The sequence below is a fragment of the Balaenoptera musculus genome, chromosome 16, assembly GCF_009873245.2.
Source record: "Balaenoptera musculus isolate JJ_BM4_2016_0621 chromosome 16, mBalMus1.pri.v3, whole genome shotgun sequence".
In the NCBI taxonomy this organism is placed as follows: Eukaryota; Metazoa; Chordata; class Mammalia; order Artiodactyla; family Balaenopteridae; genus Balaenoptera; species Balaenoptera musculus.
In genome coordinates, this window is record NC_045800.1 from 73,646,934 (window position 1) to 73,668,326 (window position 21,393).

General features: G+C 39.4%; 1 protein-coding gene across 4 annotated transcripts in view; it reads left to right on the forward strand.

The window, feature by feature from the left end:
• SLC16A9 (solute carrier family 16 member 9) overlaps positions 1-21,393 on the forward strand; it is a 63,278-nt gene that overhangs the window by 19,200 nt on the left and 22,685 nt on the right. For all 4 annotated transcript variants that reach the window (XM_036829201.1, XM_036829200.1, XM_036829203.1 and 1 more), the window contains one exon: positions 9,792-10,024. In XM_036829201.1, the coding sequence (XP_036685096.1) occupies positions 9,829-10,024 (196 nt within the window). In that variant the 5' untranslated portion in view covers positions 9,792-9,828. The remainder of the gene's footprint in view (positions 1-9,791; positions 10,025-21,393) is intronic.

Here is a 21,393-nt window from a genome sequence, read left to right on the forward strand (position 1 = left end):
TGCCTCCTTTGTTGTAGATTAATTGACAATAAGTATATGGGTTTATTTTTGGGCTTTCTATCCTGTTCCTTTGATCTATGTGTCTATTTTTGTGCCAGTACCATACTGTTTTGATTACTGTAGCTTTGTAGTCTGAAGTCAGGGAGTTTGATTCCTCCAGCTCTGTTCTTCTTTCTCAAGATTGTTTTTAGCTCTTTGGGGTCTTTTGTATTTTCATACAAATTTTAAAATTATTTGTTCTAGTTCTGTGAAAAATGCCATTGGTATTTTGATAGGTATTGCATTGAATCTGTAGATTGCTTTGGGTAGTATGGTCATTTTAACAATACTGACTCTTCCAATCCAAGAGCATGGTATATCTTTCCATTTATTTGTGTTGTCGTCAGTTTCTTTCATCAGCATCTTATAGTTTTCAGAGCACAGGTCTTTTACCTCCTTAGGTAGATTTATTCCTAGGTATTTTATTCTTTTTGATGCAATGATAAGTGGGATTGTTTCCTTAATTTCTCTTTCTGATATTTCTATGTTAGTGTATGGAAATGCAACAGATTTCTGTATATTAGTTTTGTATCTTGCAATTTTACTGAATTCATTGATGAGCTCTAGTAGTTTTCTAGTGGCTTCTTTAGGATCTTCTGTATATAGTATCATGCCATCTGCAAGTAGTGACAGTTTTACTTCTTCCTTTCCAATTTGGATTCTTTTTATTTCTTTTTCTTCTCTGATTGCCGTGGCTAGGACTTCCAAAACTATGCTGAATAAGAGTGGTAAGAGTGGGCATCCTTGTCTTGTTTCTGATCTTAGAGGAAATGCTTTCAGCTTTTCACCATTGAGTATGATTTTAGCTGTGGGTTTGTCATGTATGGCCTTTATTATGTTGAGGTATGTTCCCTCTGTACTTGCTTTATGGAAAGTTTTTATCATAAAATGGATGTTGAATTTTATCAAAAGCTTTTTCTGCATATACTGAAATGATCATATTGTTTTTATTCTTGTATTTTTTATTGCGGTGTACCACTTTAATTGATTTGCAGATATTGAAAAATCTTTGCATCCCTGGGATAAATCCCACTTAATCATGGTGTATGATCCTTTTAATGTATTGTTGGATTGGGTTTGCAAGTATTTTGTTGAGGATTTTTGCATCTATGTTCATCAGTGATAGTGGCCTGTAATTTTCTGTTTTTGTGATATTTTTGTCTGGTTTTGGTATCAGGGTGATGCTGGCCTCATAGAATGAGTTCTGAAGTGTTCCTTCCTCTGCAGTTTTTTGGAATAGTTTCAGAAGGATAGGTGTTAACTCTTCTTTAAATGTTTGGTAGAATTCACCTATGAAGCCATTTGATCTTGGACTTTGGTTTGCTGGGAGTTTTTAAATTACTGCTTCAATTTTAGTATATGTGCTGCTGAAGTGAGCACTAAATTACTGCTTCAGTTTCATTACTGGTAATTGGTCTGTTCATATTTTCTGTTTCTTCCTGGTCCAGTCTTGGGAGATTGTTACCTTTCTAAGAATTTGTTATTTCTTCTAGGTTGTCCATTTTATTGGCATAGAGTTGTTCATAGTAGTCTCTTATGATCCTTTGTATTTCTGTGGTATTGGTTGTAACTTCTCCTTTTTGTTTCTAATTTCATTGATTTGAGCACTCGCCCTCTTTTTCTTGATGAGTCTGGCTAAAGGTTTATCAATTTTGTTTACTTAATTTTTTATTTTATTTTATTTTTTCTTGGCCATGCCATGTGGCATGCGGGATCTTAGTTCCCCATCCAGGGATTCTTTCAGTGGAAGGGTGGAATGCTAACCACTGGATCACCAGGGAATTCCCATCATTATATATATATTTGTTTTTGTTGTTTATTTTTTCAAAGAACCAGATTTTAGTATCGTTTTATGATCTTTTCTATTGTTTTTTAAATGTCTATTTCATTTGTCTCTGCTCTGATCTTTATGATTTCTTTCCTTCCACTAACTTTGGGTTTTGTTTGTTCTTATTTCTTCAGTTCCTTTAGGTATAAGATTAGGTTGTTTATTTGTAATTTTTCTTGGTTCCTGAGGTAAGCTTGTATTGCTATAAACTTCCCTCTTAAAACTGCTTTTGCTGTGTCATAGGTTTTGGATCATCGCGTTTTTGTTTTCATTTGTCTCTAGGTATTTTTAAATTTCCTCTTTGATTTCTTCAGTGATCCATTAGCTGTTTAGTACCATGTTGTTTAGCCAACATATGTTTATGCTTTTTGCAGTTTTTTTCTTGTAGTTGATTTTTAGCCTCAAAGTGTTGTGGTTGGAAAGGATGCTTTATATGATTTCAGTTTTCGTAAATTTACCAAGAATTGTTTTGTGGCCTAACATGTGATTTATCTTGGAGAATGTTCCATGTGCACTTGAAAAGAATGTATATTCTAATGCTTTCAGATGGAATGCTCTCTCTATATATGAATTAAGTCCAATTTGGTCTAAAGTGTTATTTAAGGCTTGTGTTTTCTTACTGATTTTCTGTCTGGATGATCTGTCCATTGGTGTAAGTGGGGTGTTAAAATCCCCTAGTATTGTGTCATGGTTGATTTCTCCTTTTAAGTCTGTTAACATTTGCCTTATATATTGAGGTGCTCATATGTTGGGTGCATACATATTTACTCTTCAAGACTAGCTGGTAGGCCTGGCCCAGGCTCTTATCAAATTACTGCTTTTTCCCTGGATCCCAGTGCCTGTGAGATTCTGTGTTCACCCTTTAAGGGTGAAGTCTTTATTTCTGCTAGTCCTGTGGGGCTGCCAAAATTAAACCCTGCTGGCCTTCAAAGCCAAATGCTCTGGGGGCTCATCTTCCCAGTGCAGAACCCTCAGGCTAGGGAGCCTGATGTGGGGCTCAGAACCTCACTCCTGTGGGAGAGCCTCTGCAGTATAGTCATTCTCCAGTTTGTGGGTCACCCACCTGGAGGTATGGGATTTGATTACATCACAAGTCTGCCCCTCCTACCTGTGTCACTGTGGTTCTTTCTTTACGTCTTTAGTTGTAGTGATGCTGAAAGCTCGACCTCTGTGCACCAGTGTCAGATCGAATCTCAGAGACAGGGTTTTGGGTGAAGTAGGAAAGAATTGCTTTATTGCTTTGCCAGGCAAAAGGGGACACAGTGGCGTCCCACCCTCGAAAACTATGTGTCCCAACCCAGGGAGATTTGGTGAGGAGTTTTATAGCAATGGTTCAAGGGTGGGGTTGCTGGTAAGACTAGGATGTGTACACGGCCTGCACTCCTTTCATCTGGTCTCAGGTAATCTTTTAATGAGCTTCTCTGGTTCCTTTAATCTGGTCCCAGGTGGTCATCTCTGGAATGAAGAATGCTGACATCTTCCATTTGTTGGGGGTTTTAGTTCTATAAATCGCTCAAAGATATTGTTACGTGTATCCCTTCAGGCTGAACCAGGACCCTGCCCCAAGGCTGCACTGTTGTTTCTTGGCTGCTCCTCCTTGTCTCTGCATCCCCTCCCTCCCTCCTGATTAGCAACTGTTTGAATCTGCCCTTTGGGGCTTAGGGAAGGTCATGGAGGTCATTCCCTACAAAGAGTGGAGGACAGAAAGGGTCTGTGCCCAGGAGCCCCACAGGGTCCTGCTCGGTTTCAGTAGAAGATCTTTTCTGATAGGTTCCAATCATTTTCATCGATAGCTGTTCTGCAGATAGTTGTGATATTGGTGTGCTCATGAGAGGAGGTGAGCTCAGCGTCTTTCTACTGTGTCATCTTGGCTGCTCTCCAGAATACATTTAATTTTTAAGTTAAAGATAAGAAATACACTTAAATTATAAGTTAAAGTTAATTTTGTGATATCCCGTCAGACTCTGTTGTGTGACAAAACTACCCCTAAATTACAGTGCTGTTCAAATTGTCTTTCAAAATGACTTCTAATTTTGAGTTTTATAAGATGTCTTGTCATGCAGAGTCTGAATTTGTTAACACAGGTTAAAAGATTCCAAATTCTCAAAGGATGTACTAGAATATACTACAATGCATGTGTTTCCTAGAAGCATATTTTTATGCAGTCATATGAATATGTTCCCAAACCTTTGAATATAATCATGGAATAAAACAACATGTTCTGGTACTTATTGATCTTGCTATTTTTTAGGGAAAAAACACACCACTTAGATAATATAAATGGGTTATTATTAGTGCCAGAGTTTATTACAAAAAGTGTAAAAAGAATCCTATCTTGGGGCTATAAACACAGGCTTCTTGAGACACTTTCCTGTTAAGTTTCAGTGGAGAATGCCATCTTTCTAATCTAATTTTCCTCTGGGAGCCTTGTAAGGTCTGCCCTCTTCACTTTACACGAAACCTATTAAGCCTTTTCCTGATTCCACACTCATATTAATCTTGATCCTCTTGTCTGAGCCCCCCTTTCATGAGTCTCTACATTATTCTTTAGAACGAACCTGCTTTGTGAGGGCTTCCACTCCTGCTCCTGCCTTGATTGCCTTCATTCCCTCTGACTCCTAAAGGTTTACTACCTACCCACCTCTGTGGCACTTAACTATATACTCTCTTGTGAGTGTATCTTACCTTCCTAATTGGGTTATAAGCTCCTAGATGGCAAGGGCGATGCCTTATATTCCTTCTAATTTCCTTTGGTATCAAGTGCAATATAATTTAAATTGAAAGTGATCAAAAAGCTTTTTGAATGAAGATCCCATTTTTATAACACTGCATTTCTGTAAATATTAGGATAAATGGGCTTAGTGGAAATTTCAGTTAATTTAGACTTTTTATGTACAAGAATGCCAGGGAAGGCATTTTATCATATTGGATCATGGGTTGTCAAGAGGAGGATTAATAAGATGAAATTTTCAGAAAAAAAGGTATGGCATGTCTATATTTCCTATATTTTGTGGTCATAGACTGTACTCCTAAGCTTAACCTTTTGCCCAAATAGGATCAAGCAGAGTATGGATGGTTAAAATAACCAACTTGAAATTACTGCATACTCACAACATGTTTATTCTGTTGCACTTAAACAAATAACAGCTAACTTAACAAAATAATTTACTATGTTGGCTCATAGAATGAAATGGAAGGCTGGAGAAACCAGGCTTGGGTATCCCTAGGGAGCGAAGGTAGTGGGATCTGACAGAGGGTTTCTTTAATACACTACCACTGGGATCAATAAACTCCAAATATTTTTCTTTTATTAGAGGATTTCACTTGAGATTCAGGATCCTGGGAGAGAGGTCCTACTGGCCTTGCTTGGATCAGGTTCTACTCTATAGGTCAAGATCAAGGAACCTTGATTAATAGTCCCACTAACCATGTACCCATGAGGAAGATCCAAGTGCTCCAAAGGAAATTGAGTACCATTATAGCAGGGAGGAAAGGCTAGTCTATTTGTGAAATCACCTTACAAAACATAGAATATCAGAGAAATAGCAGGTGAGCGACATCTAAGGAATAGCGGAAAGTACAAGAGAAAGGTGTTGCCCTGACAGAAAACAAGAAATCACTAAATGGTATTTTTCACCATGTTCTCTTCAGGCTACAAGTATCTCAAACTACGTGACAATTAAAGGTCAGAAGCTCTTAGCCAACTCTTTATAAAAACTCGTCTTTCTAGTCTAAGTTGATATATGTGGAAGCTTTGTATTTCAAAGGTTTGCTCTCCCAAATATTTACTGTGAGAAGAATTTCTCTGGCTCCTGTCATATGTGTTGAAATGTCACCCAAGGCAAGGCAAAGCAAAACAAGGCAAGGCAAAGGTACTTGGTGTATAAAGGCATTTCTGTCTACTTCAGTTTGCAAACTGGCAAGGGAGATATTCCTCACCGTTTCACTGCCTTCCCCCTGCCCTCCAGAAAATACTGGCTTTACTTATGATTGTGGTGCTTTGCCTTTGTAAATGTGTACTTTTCCTGGAGTGCTGTAATTTGAAGATTTAAATGAAGGACAGTGTCTTATGCATTTGTTTTTATACAGCCTTCTAGTCTCATTAGGTGTTTGGCTATTGCTATCATATATTATCTAGTTTAGGAAATTAAGACTATCTTTTCTTTAAAAGGTATTCTAAACAGGAATTTCAGAGTACTACATTGTCATTAGGAGGAACAGAATTTTATTATTTACTTTTACAATAGAGTAGGTACTGGAGAGAGTAAACTTCTGATGAAGGGGCATATCTGAAACTTCAAAGGGTTTCGATATTTGGAAGTTTGGAGTATTCTGTCTGCTAACACAATCATGTGGTCTGGGAGACCGGATTTTAGACTCCACAGTTTTGTGCACAAATTGTAATATCTTTCAGTTTTCAGTTATGAAATATTGAAAGTTAATTTGTACAAAATCCTGTGGCAGGTGGTGACGTGATTTTTGCCCAGGGCTTTGAATGGCAAAATGGAGAAATTCAGTGAGGCTCAGGTAAATTGATGGGTGTAACTATGACTCTCTTAAGGTAGCCAAATGCCTCACCATCTAATTAGGGATATGCATGAATGGATGAATGGTGTTCCTACTCTCTTTACCTATTATCTGGTGAAACTGCAGCCAAGGGGATGGTTTGGCAACATCTGTGGCCAAAGAAGACTGTTGAACCTGACTGTAAACCTGGCATGGTGAAGAGAGACAGGAGGTGAAGATTAAGTGGGAGGTCCTGTTGGGGGCAGGAAGTTCAGGCCTTGGGCCTCCAAATCTGTTGCCATGTAAACTGTTTCAGAACTTACAAAGAATGAATGTTTTCAAATTCTTTTAAAATATCATTTTGATACCAAAACCTAGTCAAAATTAAAAGCAAAAAGAGACAAATCTCACTTATGAATTTAACCCTCCCCCTAATAGACTGACATAATCAAAGTAGAGCATGAACCAGGGAAGATTTAGTCTACTAATTCAAGGATGGTTCAATAGTAGAAAATACAGATTTTGTTACACTAAAAATTAAAAGGAGAAAATCATAATTATCTCCCTATGCACTGGAAATGCATTTGAGAAAAGTGTAATAAACATTCTTTATAATAATACTCAAAAGTAGAAACTTTTTTTCTTAACTTTGTGAAATATATCTATCTCAGCCTCAGAGCAGCACCATGACACTTGAAGGCTTTCCCATTGAATTTAGGAACTAGACAACGATGTGTACTCTTATTATTTAACATTATTCTAGATGCTTGTCCCACGCAAAGGCAAAAGAAGGAAGTTAGATAGATGCATAAAAATCCAAAGTTAGGGGGTAAAACTACCACTGTTTGTAGATGGTTATATAACTGTATTGTATTATAGATTGTATGTATCCAAGAGAATCATCCAAAAATCTACTTCAAACAAGAGATTTTATAGTAAGGTAGTGGAGTCCAAAATTAACATACAGATATTAATAGCTTTTACGCATACAAACAGAAGACAAATCAAAGAAATAAGCCCAATTATGATATTAGCAAAAAGGATAAGATATATAAAAATAAAATAAAAAGTATTGTTGGGGAAAATTTTAAACACTAAGAACACAAAAGTAGACTTGAACAAATGGAAAGATATGAAATGGAAGATAGAAAGATTCAACATCATAAAAGGAGTATTTTTCCTTAAATCAGTTTATAATTTAACTCAGTCCTAATGAAAACACCATCAGATTTCTTTTAGAAGCAGACAAACTGATTCTGAAGTTCATATAAAAAAGTAAACAAACAGGAGGAACCAAGAAAATATTGAAAAGGTGTGCAATGATGGAGAGAGAGGGAAGGAACTATTTCTACTGGAACTTAAAATATATTAAAAAGACTTAGGGAATTCCCTGGTGGTCCAGTGGTTAGGACTCTGCACTCTCACTGCCGAGGGTGCGGCTTCAATCTCTGCTTGGGGAGCTAGGACCCCACAAGCCTCATGGCGTGGCCAGAAAAAAAAAAGACTTAGTAGTTAAACAAATGTGGTATGGTGAGTGAATAGACAGATCAGTGGAACAGAAAGAAAAATCCAGAAACACCCATATATTCCCAAGAATTAGATACGAATTACAAATGGCTTTTCCCCTATGAAACGACACACATCATTCAGAGAATGCTGAGAAATGCAAACTAAAACTATAATGAAATACTGTTTTAAAGCGAACAAATTGGCAAAAATCCAGAAGTTTCACAACACGCCCAAAGTTGCTGGGGATCACATAAATCGGTTTAATCCCTTGAAGTCAATTTGCTAATGCTAATTACAGCTACAAATGTATATTTGTAATTGACTCAGCAATTCCTGACAGGTATGTAGAAAGATAAATGTGTATGTAAGGTTATTCACTGCAGCATTGTTTTTCATTGGAAGCCATGGGGACTGGTTAAAGAATTAAGAATTACTGGAACACAATGTAGCAGAAAGAAAGGAATGAGGAAGGTTACTATGTATGCATTGCAAGGTGTTTGTCAAGTGAAAAAAAGCAAGACACACACCAATGTATATAATATGCTATTTTTTTGTGTAAAAAATTAGAGGAAATCTGTATATGAGTTAGCTTATATACTCATAAATTAATTCTGGAAGGATATAAAAGAAACAAGAAGCGTTGGTTACTGGTGGAGAGAATGGAAGTTAGGTGGGAACTAGGTAGATGGAGACTGTGTATTTGTTGTCATTTTTTTCATTTTTGAACCATGTGAATATTTTGCCTATTCAATAAGGAAAACAAACAAACAAGTATACAGCCATATGTGTGTATTTAAGAAAGAGGACTAAGGATGCTCTCTATGTGTTGATAGGGAAGCATTCCCAAAGATGTTAAGTGAATAAAACAAGGCATGGAATAGAATGTACGATATCCACTTTTTGTTGAAAAAAGGAAATCTAAGACTATTTGCTTGGTTTTGCTTGCATACTCATAAAGAAACTCTGGAAGGATACTCGAGTGTGAACATTGTGATGTGCTGCCTCCAGAACCCCTTAGGAATGAAAGATTTCTTGCTGAAGCAGCTGAAGGGCTGCTGACAGATGGCCTTCAGGGGACAAACCCCATGGGTAATGATTGCCTCTTTTGAAGAGAGTCACCTCACCTGAGGTCATGCCCCCTTCTGGGGTGGCCTGCAATCAGTGAATCAGCAACATGGGGGTGTGAAGGGCCGGCTTCCCACCCCCAACTCAGGGCAACTCTGAAGGGTCAGCCAGCTTTAGAAATCCCGTTCCTTAAGGTACATGGCAATTTACCTTCTCCTGCTGCTGTCTGGTCTCTTCCATAGAAAGAGAACACTTTTAGTAAACCTCCTCTTGCTAAGTAAGAGTGTTTCCTGGGGAGCTCAACGTGCGACAGGAAACCAAAAACAGTGATTTCCTGCGGTTGGGTTGGGGTGGGAACCTGGTTAATAGGGGCAAGTTTGGGAAGAAGACTTTACACTCTATGCCTTTTTTAAAAAATTGAAGTATAGTTGATTTACAATGTCGTGTGAGTTTTCAGGTGCACAGCACAGTGATTCCGAGTCTTTTCCCTTCTAGGTTATTACAAAAATATTGAATAGAGTTCCCTGTGCTATACAGTAGGTCCCCGTTGGTTATCTATTTTATATATGGTAGTGTGTATATGTTAATCCCAAACTCCGAATTTATCCTTTTTATGATATAAAAAACATCTTTTTGGAAACATGTGGATGTATTACTTATTCAAATCAGAAATCAAAATTTTAAAGTTAACTTGGTATATCGATGATGTTTTATCCTTTTCCTCTTATATTTTTAGAGAACTTTTTTTATGTTTCAATTTGGGAGGAGATATTTTTAATCTAAAATACCATGCCTCGCCACACTCTAAATATGCTCTTCTTTTTTTCTTTTTGTTTTTGCTTAGGACCTACAGAGAAACACCGCCTTGATCTCACATTACAATGGAATTTAAGAAGCCACCTGACGGTGGCTGGGGCTGGGTGATTGTACTGGCCTCCCTCTTTACTCAGTTTTTGTGTTACGGATCTCCGCTAGCTGTTGGAGTCTTGTACATAGAATGGCTGGACGCCTTTGGTGAAGGGAAGGGAAAAACAGCCTGGGTCGGATCCCTTGCAAGTGGAGTCGGCTTGCTTGCAAGTAAGTGGAGAAACTTGTGCTTCTCCTCACTCATTAATCATTTAATTACGTTTTCTGCATCATTCACATTGTGCAAGACATAGGAGGCTATTTTCTTTTTTTAAAGTATAGCACCTACTTTGCTGCCTTCACTGAGATCATAAACTACTCTTTCACTGTCATAAATCTTTGTGACAATTCAGGAATTCCATCAGAGATTCAGTTGTCCATTCATTCATTCCTTTATATATTTATTTGCTACTGTGTGCCAGGCAGTGTGCTAGATGCTGGATATGAAAGGATGAATGGCAAACACATCATTTCTGCCTTTAAGAGGCTCAGTCTCGTGAGACACACATGTTTCCACAAATAAGAAAGATGCAGGGGCATGAGGGCAGTGATCCAGGTATGTCCGATGAATGCTGGTGACCAAAGGACCAAACATTTTTCAGCAGTCCTGGGAACAGTTCCTCTGTGATTCATAATTACTCCCCTCTGATTCGAATACACCATGATCAGATTGCATGTCCTACATTTGTGTCACCTTCTTAAGAAAAATTGGACATGACGAAGAGTAGTCCCTTCTCACGATGATAATGACATTAAGAATTTAAATATAGTGTTATGTATAAGATGTATGTGATGCATTTTGTGTGACCTTCATAAAATGTCTCCAAAAGTAATATTCTTTTTTTTTTTAATTTTATTTATTTATTTATTTATTTTTGGCTGCATTGGGTCTTCGTTGCTGCGCGCGGGCTTTCTCTAGTTGTGGTGAGCAGGTGCTACTCTTTGTTGCGGTGCGAGGGCTTCTCATTGCGGTGGCTTCTCTTGTTGTGGCTCACGGGCTCTAGAGCGCAGGCTCAGTAGTTGTGGCGCACGGGCTTAGTTGCTCCGTGGCATGTGGGATCTTCCCGGACCAGGGATCGAACCCGTGTCCCCTGCATTGGCAGGCGGATTCTTAACCACTGTGCCACCAGGGAAGCCCCAAAAGTAATATTCTTGATAAACATTTATCAAGTATGATATAATAGTGATTCTTAACATCTTTAGAGAGCACAGTAGAGTGGCTTTTTTTTTAAGGACTAAAATCATATGCACTTCAATTTCTGGAGTCGTAGTTTGAACTCTGCAGTAGTATTTAGTGATCATCAGTCTAACTTACTTGGAACTAGTTAAGAACAGACATGCTATATACACACTACTATATATAAAATAGATAACTAATAAGTACCTACTGTATAGCACAGGGAACTCTGCTCAATACTCTGTAATGGCCTATATGGGGAAAGAATGTAAAAAAGAGTGGATATATGAATATGTATAACTGATTCACTTTGTTGTACAGCAGAAACTAGCACAACATTGTAAATCAACTGTATACCCCCATAAAAATTTTAAAAAAAGAACAGATATGCTAAGATGTAGCCCTGGAGTCTCATCCTGAGCTGTGACCTTTACATGATTCATTGAGCAAATCACAATCTCTATTCTTATGGGGAAAATAAGGGCAGTGAATGTGGTGATTTATAAGGTATTTTTCAGCTCTAAAATGATTTACAAAGAAAATGCATTGGCCATTCCTTCTTTTTAAATCTGTTATCTTTCCTGATCACTAAAGGGGACTTCTTAAAACAAAACAAAACAAAAACAGTTGCTTCCAATTGATGAATTACTTTGTTAAGTTAAAAACAAGACTTGAAAAACAATGCTGGATCATCTGGCCATGTCAGATAAGAGAACTAAACGTAACTAAACAAATGAAAATAACACTGTCATTATAAGCGTCAGCAAAGCAGGCAACATTTGCCAATATTTGTTTGAAAGAGTTTTTCAAAATGTGGATTGTTTGTAAAGCTGTCAAAGTACAAGTGGATGATGATTGATATGTTTGAGAATATAATTTTTAGAAAATAATCTGGTGAGAAGAGAATTTTTAAATATTTTCCAATTAGTCATCATTTCTTTTTTGGCTGTGTCGGGTTTTAGTTGCGGCATGCGGGATCTTTGTTGAGGCATGCAGGATCTTTCACTGTGGTGCAGGCTCTTCGTTGTGACGCGCGGGCTTCTCTCTAGTTGTGGCGGCAGGTTTTCTCTCTCTAGTTGTACTGGGCAGGCTCCAGGGTCCGTGGGCTCTCTAGTTGTGGAGTGCGGGTTCCAGAGCGCGTGGGCTCGGTAGTTTGTGGCACACAGGCTCTCTCATTGAGGCGCAAGAGCTCAGTAGTTGCGTTGCGTGGGCTTAGTTGCCCCGTGGCATGTGGGATCTTAGTTCCCCGACCAGGGATCGAACCCCGAGTCCCCTGCATTGGAAGGCAGATTCTTTACCACTGGACCACCAAGGAAGTCCCAATTAGTCATCATTTCTATTAGCAAGTACAAAGTTAAACAGAAATCCAATTACCTTGCCTTCCAGCAAGGGTCAAAGGGTAATTGAAATGCTATCTCCGTCAGCACATACTTGGAGAACAAAGCTCTTTTTCAGGAAGTCTGTCCAGGTAAGACTTGAGGGTTTGAGGTGTTCGGGGAAGCTGAGATCTCCTTAGGGATGGATGGGGTATTGGTGGCCAGAGCTGATGCCGAGACTCTGAAAACTGAACTGCAGCTCTCCACTTTGTGCAAGTTCCTAAGTGGATGGACTAGTCTATCTCAGGGGCCACAAGCAGCCCCCTTCACTTGTAGGCGGGACCAGCTACATAATTTGCAATACCACGTGCAAAATGAAAATGCAAGGCCTCCAGTTAAAAAAGCTAAGAATTTTAAGACAGCAGCAGCAGGGCAGCAAACCAAGTGCATGGCCCTTCTCAGAGCTGAGTCCTGTGCAGCTGCACTGGTTGCGTGCCTACGAGGCCAGCCCCGCTTGATGAGCTGAAGAGAGAGAGAGCATCCCACCAAACGTCCAGGGAATGAACAAGTACTGGGGGGAGTGTTGGGCTGAAGTCAGAGCTAATCTGAGTCCTGGCTGTACCACCCTGTAGCTGAGGGACCTTGTGCAAGTAACTTATCTTCATTGTCTTCAGCTAGATGAGAAGACACTTGAAGCAGCTAATCAAAGCTTTTGTAGATAAACATAGAATACGGAGACTAAAGGGTTCCAGGATGAGGAAGCAGTGAGAAAAAAATGATGACTGGAGAGCTAAGACGTATGGGTGTGTGTTTGTGTGTGTTTGTGCACATGCCTGTGTGCACTTTAGTTAGTGGCCACTGCGTATCTGTGTTGTTGGCTTCCCTTGGCTCTTCATAGCATAAATTAAGGGACAAATCCTGAAAGCTATGTAATACAGTATTAGCAAGAGGGGTCTAGCGGTGTTTGAGCCGCATTCATCATCTACTTTGTTGACAACTTTCTTCTACACAAAAACAAACGGATCACTACTACCTTGGAAATAGGAAAAGTGATTGTCAGTGATTCTTAACCAGGGAGATAATCAGAATCATCTGTAGAAAGATTTCAGCATATAAATGCTTGGATTTGACCCTCAGACATTCTAATTCAGTCAAGTCTATAGTGGGGCCCACATACATGAATCTTTTTCAAGCCCCCAAAGTGATTTTCAGTTGGGAGCTACCACTGGCTTAAGCCCTCTCTACTTAGATTGCGGTCTTGCACTTCTTGATGATTCTCAAATGTATATTGGTGTTGACATATTTATAAAGGGAACTCTTGTAGGTTTCTGCTTGAATGTGTCACTGTGTATGCCATGTTAAACCATGACAAATTGTGTCCAGTGGCCCCAATTCTGGGGAAAAAACACATAAACGGACATCTTTGCATTCTTTTTGATAAAAATTAATTTAATTTATATATATATATATGTGTGTATATATTTACATAAATACATCTTTGATAATTGCTCTTAAATTCAGGAGTATATATGAATTACTTGAGCTTGTCTAAAAAGCCAATTTCTTACTCATCAGTGCTGTGAGGTGGGGATGGAGGGTTGTCCCAGGAATCTTCTTTTTAACTAGTTCCCCAGATGATTCTGATGCAGCAAGCCACATCATAGCTGAGAAACATGAGTTGTTTTCTTTACCCAGTTTTATCCAGAGAAGGCCTGGTAGGTGTCATCCTTGACTAGTTCTGTGATCCAACCTCTGGAGATTTATAATTAAGCAAGCACAGCAGAAGTACATTTGCTAAGCAACATACAAATTCTACTTTTCATGTACTTGTCCCCTTTAGTTCAAAAAGTGCCCCTTGTGTGCCTGGCTCAATACCAGCCACCTTCACTTACTTGATCTTGGTTGATCCTCATAACAACACACTGAAATAGGCATTATTGTCCTTAAGGTTTAGTGTCCTGCCCAAGATGAACACACTGTCTAAGAGGAAGATTGGAAAAAAAAAAAAAAGGAGGGAAAGATTGACAACCAAGCAATGGTTTTTCTAACCTGTTAAGTCTGTTTCTTCATCTTTAAATTGGAGATAATAAAAGTACCTACCTGGGACTTCCCTGGTGGTCCAGTGGTTAAGACTCCATGCTTCCACTGCAGGGGGCGTAGGTTCAATCCTTGGTTGGGGAACTAAGATTCCGCATGCTGCGCGGCACGGCCAAAAAAATAAACAAATAAAAAATAAAAGTAACTACCTTATATGATTGCCATGTAGAATACTTGAGATGGTGCTGGGCTTATGGTAGGTACTCAACAAATATTAGTTATTAAAGAACAATAATCCCCCACAAATAAAATTACTCTCCCAGGCAGTCCCAACCAAACTGTGGAATCTGCAAAAGAAAGGGACCCTTCAGCCTGAAAGACAAAGACATTTCTAGGGGGATGGGCAGGAGGGAGAGCTGTCAAGATTGTACCTAAGCATCTGGAATTTAAAGGCCCACCCATTGTCTTTAACAAACCCAGATTTGGACAGTAGCTAAGAATAACGAAAAGACATGCAATTCTTAACTTTACACTCTTTATAATCTTAATTCTTTCTCTTTGAAACTTGAGTAATTGAGAAAATACTAAGAAGTAGACCTCTCATCTGAATTGTTTTTCCAGATGATCCTTAGGATGAATAAAGCTGAATATCAAGGATTCGGCCTCCCTGGGTTATACACCGTCATTGCACACACTCAGAGAGTCTCTTCTCCTGTGTGTTAGGGAGGCCCAGACACCATCTCTGCTATAAGGGATTTAGAGTCTCAAGGAAGAGACAGGAAAAAAGGGTAGTAATGCCTTGAGACTTCACCACAACTACCAAGAATAGCAAGAACAGGGCAGTCTCTGGAGTTTTATAGAGATAGGCTGTGAAGTGGGCCAGAAGGGAGGGTGGGCTGGGCCAGATGCATGGGCAAGGAGAGGGCAGTCCACGCCGGGTCCCCGTATGCAAAGCCCTGGCATCGCGCTGCAGGTGATGCAGTCTGGTAGAGTAAATTTGGCTGGAGAAGGAGTGATGTGTTAGGAGGTGTGATAGTAGGTGTCCACTTGGCTAGGGCTGCATTCCACCGTTAGGCAAACACTCATGCAGGTATCGCTGTGAAGGTATCTTATAGATGTGCTCCAAGACTTGAAGTAAGCGAGATTATCTTAAATAATCTAAGTGGATCTGATTCAATTCGTTGAAAGTCTTTAAGAGTAGAAATGAGCTTTTCCAGAAGAAGAAATTCAGCCTACGAGTATAGCTTCATCCTATGGGAGAGCGTTCCAATCTGTCCTTCCTGACACCTGGCCCTGTGGATGCTGTCCTTGCCTAGCCAGGTCCCAAAACCACATAAGCCAGTTCCTTGCAATACATCTCTCAATGCAAGTCTTCTTCTGGTTCAGTTTCTCTGGTCGAAACCTGAAGGATTCAGAAGGAATGGAAGGTAACTGAACTAAAGGGCGATCATGGCCTCATATTGTTTTAAGTTGGGAGAAAGCACTCTTTGGTTGGGTGTTATTCTTCACATTCAAGGAGAAGGGTGGGACCATTTTTCTGACCACAGAGTTGCTGATACAGCAGGGAGCTCTTTTGTTCTGTAGTTTTGTACTCCAAATAGATTTAACAGTCTCCTCCCTCTCTCTTTTTTTTGTCTTTAATTCCTCCAAACACCTTCAGATCCCTAATGAGTCAGTACATCTATCTCCAGGTTAATATAATGAGTCATTATAGCCAACAGGCTTGCTGCCTGAGTTGTGCGTGTTGGCAGAGCTGGGTTTCAGCATATCTGTACAGTTTTGCCCCCTCTTAACTCCTTGCGTAGGACTGAATTCCTGCCTCCTACAAGGATTCTGTTACATTGGCCCGTTCCCAGTGTGCTAGGCAGGTCTAGGGTTTGGTGAGAATCTTGGCAGGTTTTGCTGACTTGAAGAAGGCAAATGTACATGATACACCCCAAAGCAACCGATAAGCAAGGTGATCTGTATACTGGAGAGCAAGGATTTGAGTGGGTGTGGTTCCGTAGTGCCTTTCTCTTCCTCAGGAAGATGAACTTAAAATTCCTGGTCTCAGGGACTTCCCTGGCGGTCCAGCGGTTAAGACTCCGCCTTCCAGTGCGGGGCGCGGGTTCCCTCCCTGGTCGGGGAACTAAGGCCCCACATGCTGCGGGGTGTGGCCAAAAATTAAAAAAAAAAAAAAAGGGGGGGGGGGGGGGAGTAAGAAGTGAGAAACCTGCCAGTTTGTTGGGCTCCCCACCTTGTAAGTAGAGGGATAGGACTCGTGGGCCTAATCAATCTGCTCTCTTAGGAAATCCTTGCAGCGCTACAAGCACACAGCCTGGTTACTGCTGTAATTTATTTCTCATTGTACCGTCAGCCTACTTAACGACAGTAGGCCTGGCCATCCTACCACTTTGGGGACTCTCTGAAACTTTTTGGGAGAGAGAAGTGCATGGAAGTTGATTTCTTTCCCAAAGGGAATAATTTCTTTTCCAAAGCTGTCTTATAAAAATTACAAATTGGAGAACCACATTATGGTTCTCTTCTCTCCATTTAGAGTGTATTTTCATCTCTTTTGTCAATACTTCACAGCCCAGTTCAAGGCTCAGTTCTTTGGCCCATGGTGATCTCCCTTTTCTGAAATCCCCAAACACATGATCTGAACCTTTCTTTTGGTGCTTACTGCCCATGGCCTTAGGTTTTGATATGTGTTTGTTTTGCCTTTTGGTCTAGGTCAGAAATTTTGCGTCTTCTTCTCTGTGTCCTTTTCTGCCATGATATGAGACTCCAGTGCTGTGTGGTCCAGTACAGTAAGCACCAGCCACATGTGGCTGTTGGGCACTTGAAATGTGGCTAGTTCAAGATGAGATGTGCTCTAAGTGTAACAAATACACAGTGAATTTCAAAGACTTAGTACAAAACAAAGGAGTGTAAAATATCTCTTTAATCGTGTTGAAACGTTGAAATGATGATGTTTTCGATGTAGTTGGTTGGATAAAATATATTATTGAAATCAATTTTACCTCTTCTTATGTATCTAGTGTAGCTAGTAGAAAGTTTAAAATTCCATGTGTGGCCCTTTATCTTTCTATTTCGCAGCAGTGCTGCTCTAACGGATGCTTGGTAAATAGTGAAGGAATGGTAATGGTCAAATATCTACTCTTTTGTTTGATTAATGCAGACCGAAATTTATGTTACTAGCAAACTTTTCAAGATGTGTATTCTTCCTCCACGTTAATTTTAATAGCCAGCAAAAAATTTAACTCCATTTCTTCCCACATTACCCTGAAGGGCTAAAGGAAACAATTTCATCCCTTAACGTGTACATCACTCTGACTTCCTTAGAACAACTCATCCTTCTCATTTTCTTTCTTTTTTTTTAAGTTAATTTTTATTGGGGTATAGTTGATTTTCAGTGTTGTGTTAGTTTCTGCTGTACAGCAAAGTGAATCAGTTATACATATGCATATGCATATATCCACTCTTTTTTAGATTCTTTTCCCATATAGGTCATTACAGAGTACTGAGTAGAGTTCCCTGTGCTATTCAGTAGGTTCTTACTAGTTATCTATTTTATATATAGTAGTGTGTATATGTCAATCCCAATCTCCCAATTTATCCCTCCCCTCCTTTCCCCTTTGGTAACCATAAGTTTGTTTTCTACATCTGTGACTCTATTTCTCTTTTGTAAATAAGTTCATTTGTACCATTTTTTAGATTCCACAAAAAGCAATATCATATGATATTTGTCTTTGTCTGACTTACTTCACTTAGTATGATAATCTCTAGGTCCATCCATGTCACTGCAAATGGCATTATTTTGTTCTTTTTTATGGCTGAGTAATATTCCATTGTATATATGTACCACATCTTCTCATCCTTCTCATTTTCTAATTCACCCTTGATCATAACAAAACGCTTTTCCCTCGAGTTTTCATTTTCATTTCCTTCATTTAATTCCCCTCATTGTCTGAGAATGATATCAATCAGTCTGATTTGCAGGTGACCATTAACAAATGACTTTATGTTTTTGTTTCGTTTGTATTTAAGAGGTTGTAGGGCTTGAAAGCCCAACCGCATCCTCCTTTCGTTCCTCATTCATCACTTTGGTTTATAGCAACAGTCCCTGACCTTTTTGGCACCAGGGACCGGTTTTGTGGAAGACAGTTTTTCCATGGGGTGGGAGGACAGTTCAGGCAGTAATGCAAGCGATGGGGAGCGATGGGGAGCGGCAGATGGAGCTCCGCTCGCTCACCCACCACTCACCTCCTGCTGTGCGGCCCGGTTCCTCACAGGCCTCGGGACCAGTACTGGTCTGCGGCCCAGGGGTTGGGGACCCTTGGTTTATAGAGTTACTCCCTAATATATAGGTTCTTACCTTTTTTGAGGGAACGTGTCAGCATTGTGCCAAAGATGTTGCCAGGCTACTATGCAGGAGAGTGGAATATCTTTTAAGAGCCCTGCATACGTCTTAGCGCCCCACCTGCCGCCTGCCATCCTCAGACCAGTCTTCTGTTCTGACTGCTAGCTCTGCTACTTAGCATTTTCAGTTCATCCAACCAATCAAGATTAATCACCCAGACAGAAGGTAGTAATAGTAATAATGGCCCCTAAACCCCAATACACATACAACCGTGAGTTCAAGAAAACTTTTTATGAAAGACAAAATGAATATAAAGGCAGTGATATGTAGTGTGTGTGTGTGCGTGTCTCTGTGTGTGTGTGTGTGTGTGTGTGTGTGTGTAACTATCTTCTTACTGGCTTCCATTTTACTCTGAAATTGTATCCTTCTCACTATTTCCTTATTAAAATATTCCTTCTTCCTCTTTAATGGAATGGAAGTGATAATAGATAGTTATTACATTTAAAAATGTCTTTACTTGTTAAAATAGGAAAATTGGCAACCCAGTGATGATGTTCCTCCCTCCCTTTTTTCTAAAATTTTATAGATTCCAAGGAGTGGAGTTACTGGTTCATATTACAAGTTAACTAACTTTTGTTCTAAAGGTCCCTTCTGCAAAGTAAAAGACCTGGAGCCTCCTAAGAAATCTCCCCTGACAGTAGTCCTTTGATTTAATGAATCTCTTGAATTGAAACTAGTCCAGTGCTGAGGAGTAATCTATGGTTTATCATCTTGGAAAGCTTGCCTGTTACTAGGAAGAGCTAAACACATAAATGTGTCAGTTTTGTCGATGTGACTTAGTGGTCACTTCCAGTTATACTTTGCCCTAATTGTTATTGATGAAACCTGGGGCTATTGTGGTTTAAATCTGTGTAGATCGAGTCTAGAAATACCCTGGTTCTGAGGATGAGAATAAAATAGTTTGCTCTAAACTTTTAAACACCAAAATGAGCATAAGTGTCATGTTTTCATCCTCCGTAAATTCATAAAATTACTTAGGCTGTAAGATATTAACAAAAGTGCACAGGTGGTTTTTTAACTGATATTTCTAGAAAAACATTAAGGTGCCAATGGAAATATGTCTCAATTGGGAAGAATGCTGGGCTGACTTTGGCCTTAGCCCTGTCATTGATTAGCTGTGGATTCTTGGTCAAATCACATGATCCTTCTGAACTACGGTTTCATCATTTTTTAAATGAGGTCTTTGGACCCTTTCCAAGGCCCCATTCAGCTCTAAAATTCTTTGTCTTTAACCTCTGACATCAAGATTTTTTCCTCTAAGTAAGCAGCAGGTGGTGGTGTGAAAGTAAAGAATTTTTTTTCTTCTAGTTTTGTTGAGATATAATTGACATACAGCGCTGTATAAGTTTAAGGTGTACAGCATAATGATTTGACCTACATCCATCATGAATTGATTACCACAGTAAGTTTAGTGAACCTCCATCATTTCATATAGGTACAACATTAAAGCGATAGAAAAAAATATTTTTTTCCTCGTGATGAGAGCTCTCAGGATTTACCCTCTTAACAACTTTCATATATAACACACAACAGTGTTAATTATATTTATCATGTTGTACATTTTATCACTAGTACTTATTATTTTTTTTCAATAAATTATTTATTTATTTATTTTTGGCTGTGTTGGGTCTTCGTTTCTGTGCGAGGGCTTTCTCTAGTTGCGGCGAGCGGGGGCCACTCTTCATCGCGGTGTGCGGGCCTCTCACTATCGCGGCCTCTCTTATTGCAGAGCACAGGCTCCAGACGCGCAGGCTCAGTAGTTGTGGCTCACGGGCCCAGTTGCTCCGCGGCATGTGGGATCTTCCCAGACCAGGGCTCGAACCCCTGTCCCCTGTGTTGGCAGGCGGATTCTCAACCACTGCACCACCAGGGAAGCCCCCTTATTTATCTTATAACTGGAAATTTATACCTTTTGACCACTATCATCCAAGTCCCCCTCCCCCATCCCCTACCTCTGGTAACCACAAATTTGATCTCTTTTTCTATGAGCTTTTTTGTTGGCTTGTTTGTTTTTGAAGTATAACTGACTTACAACACTATATTAGTTCCAGTACATAACATAGTGATTTGATATTTCTACACATCTTAAAATGATCACCACAATGAGTGTAATTACAGTATGTTACCATACTAAGATATTACATAATTATTGACTGTATTCCCCACACAGTACATTTCATACCTGTGACTCATTTATTTTGTAACTGGAAGTTCTAACCTCTTAATTCCCCTCATCTATTTCTCTCTCCCCCTATGCCCCTCCCCTCTGGCAACCACCTGTTTGTTCTCTGACTCTGTGTATCTATGACTCTGTTTCTGTTTAAATATGTTTTTTCATTTGTTTTGTTTTTTAGATTACACATATAAGTGAAATCATACAGTATTTGTCTTTCTCTGTCTGACTTATTTCACTTAGTATAATATTCTCTGGGTCCATCCATGCTATCACAAATGACAAGATTTCATTCTTTTTTTATAGCTGAGTAATATTCCATTGTATATATATACCACATCCATTCATCTATTGATGGGCACTTAAGTTGGTTTCATATCCTAGCTATTGTATATAATGCTGCAGTGAACATAGGGATGCATATATCTTTTCCAA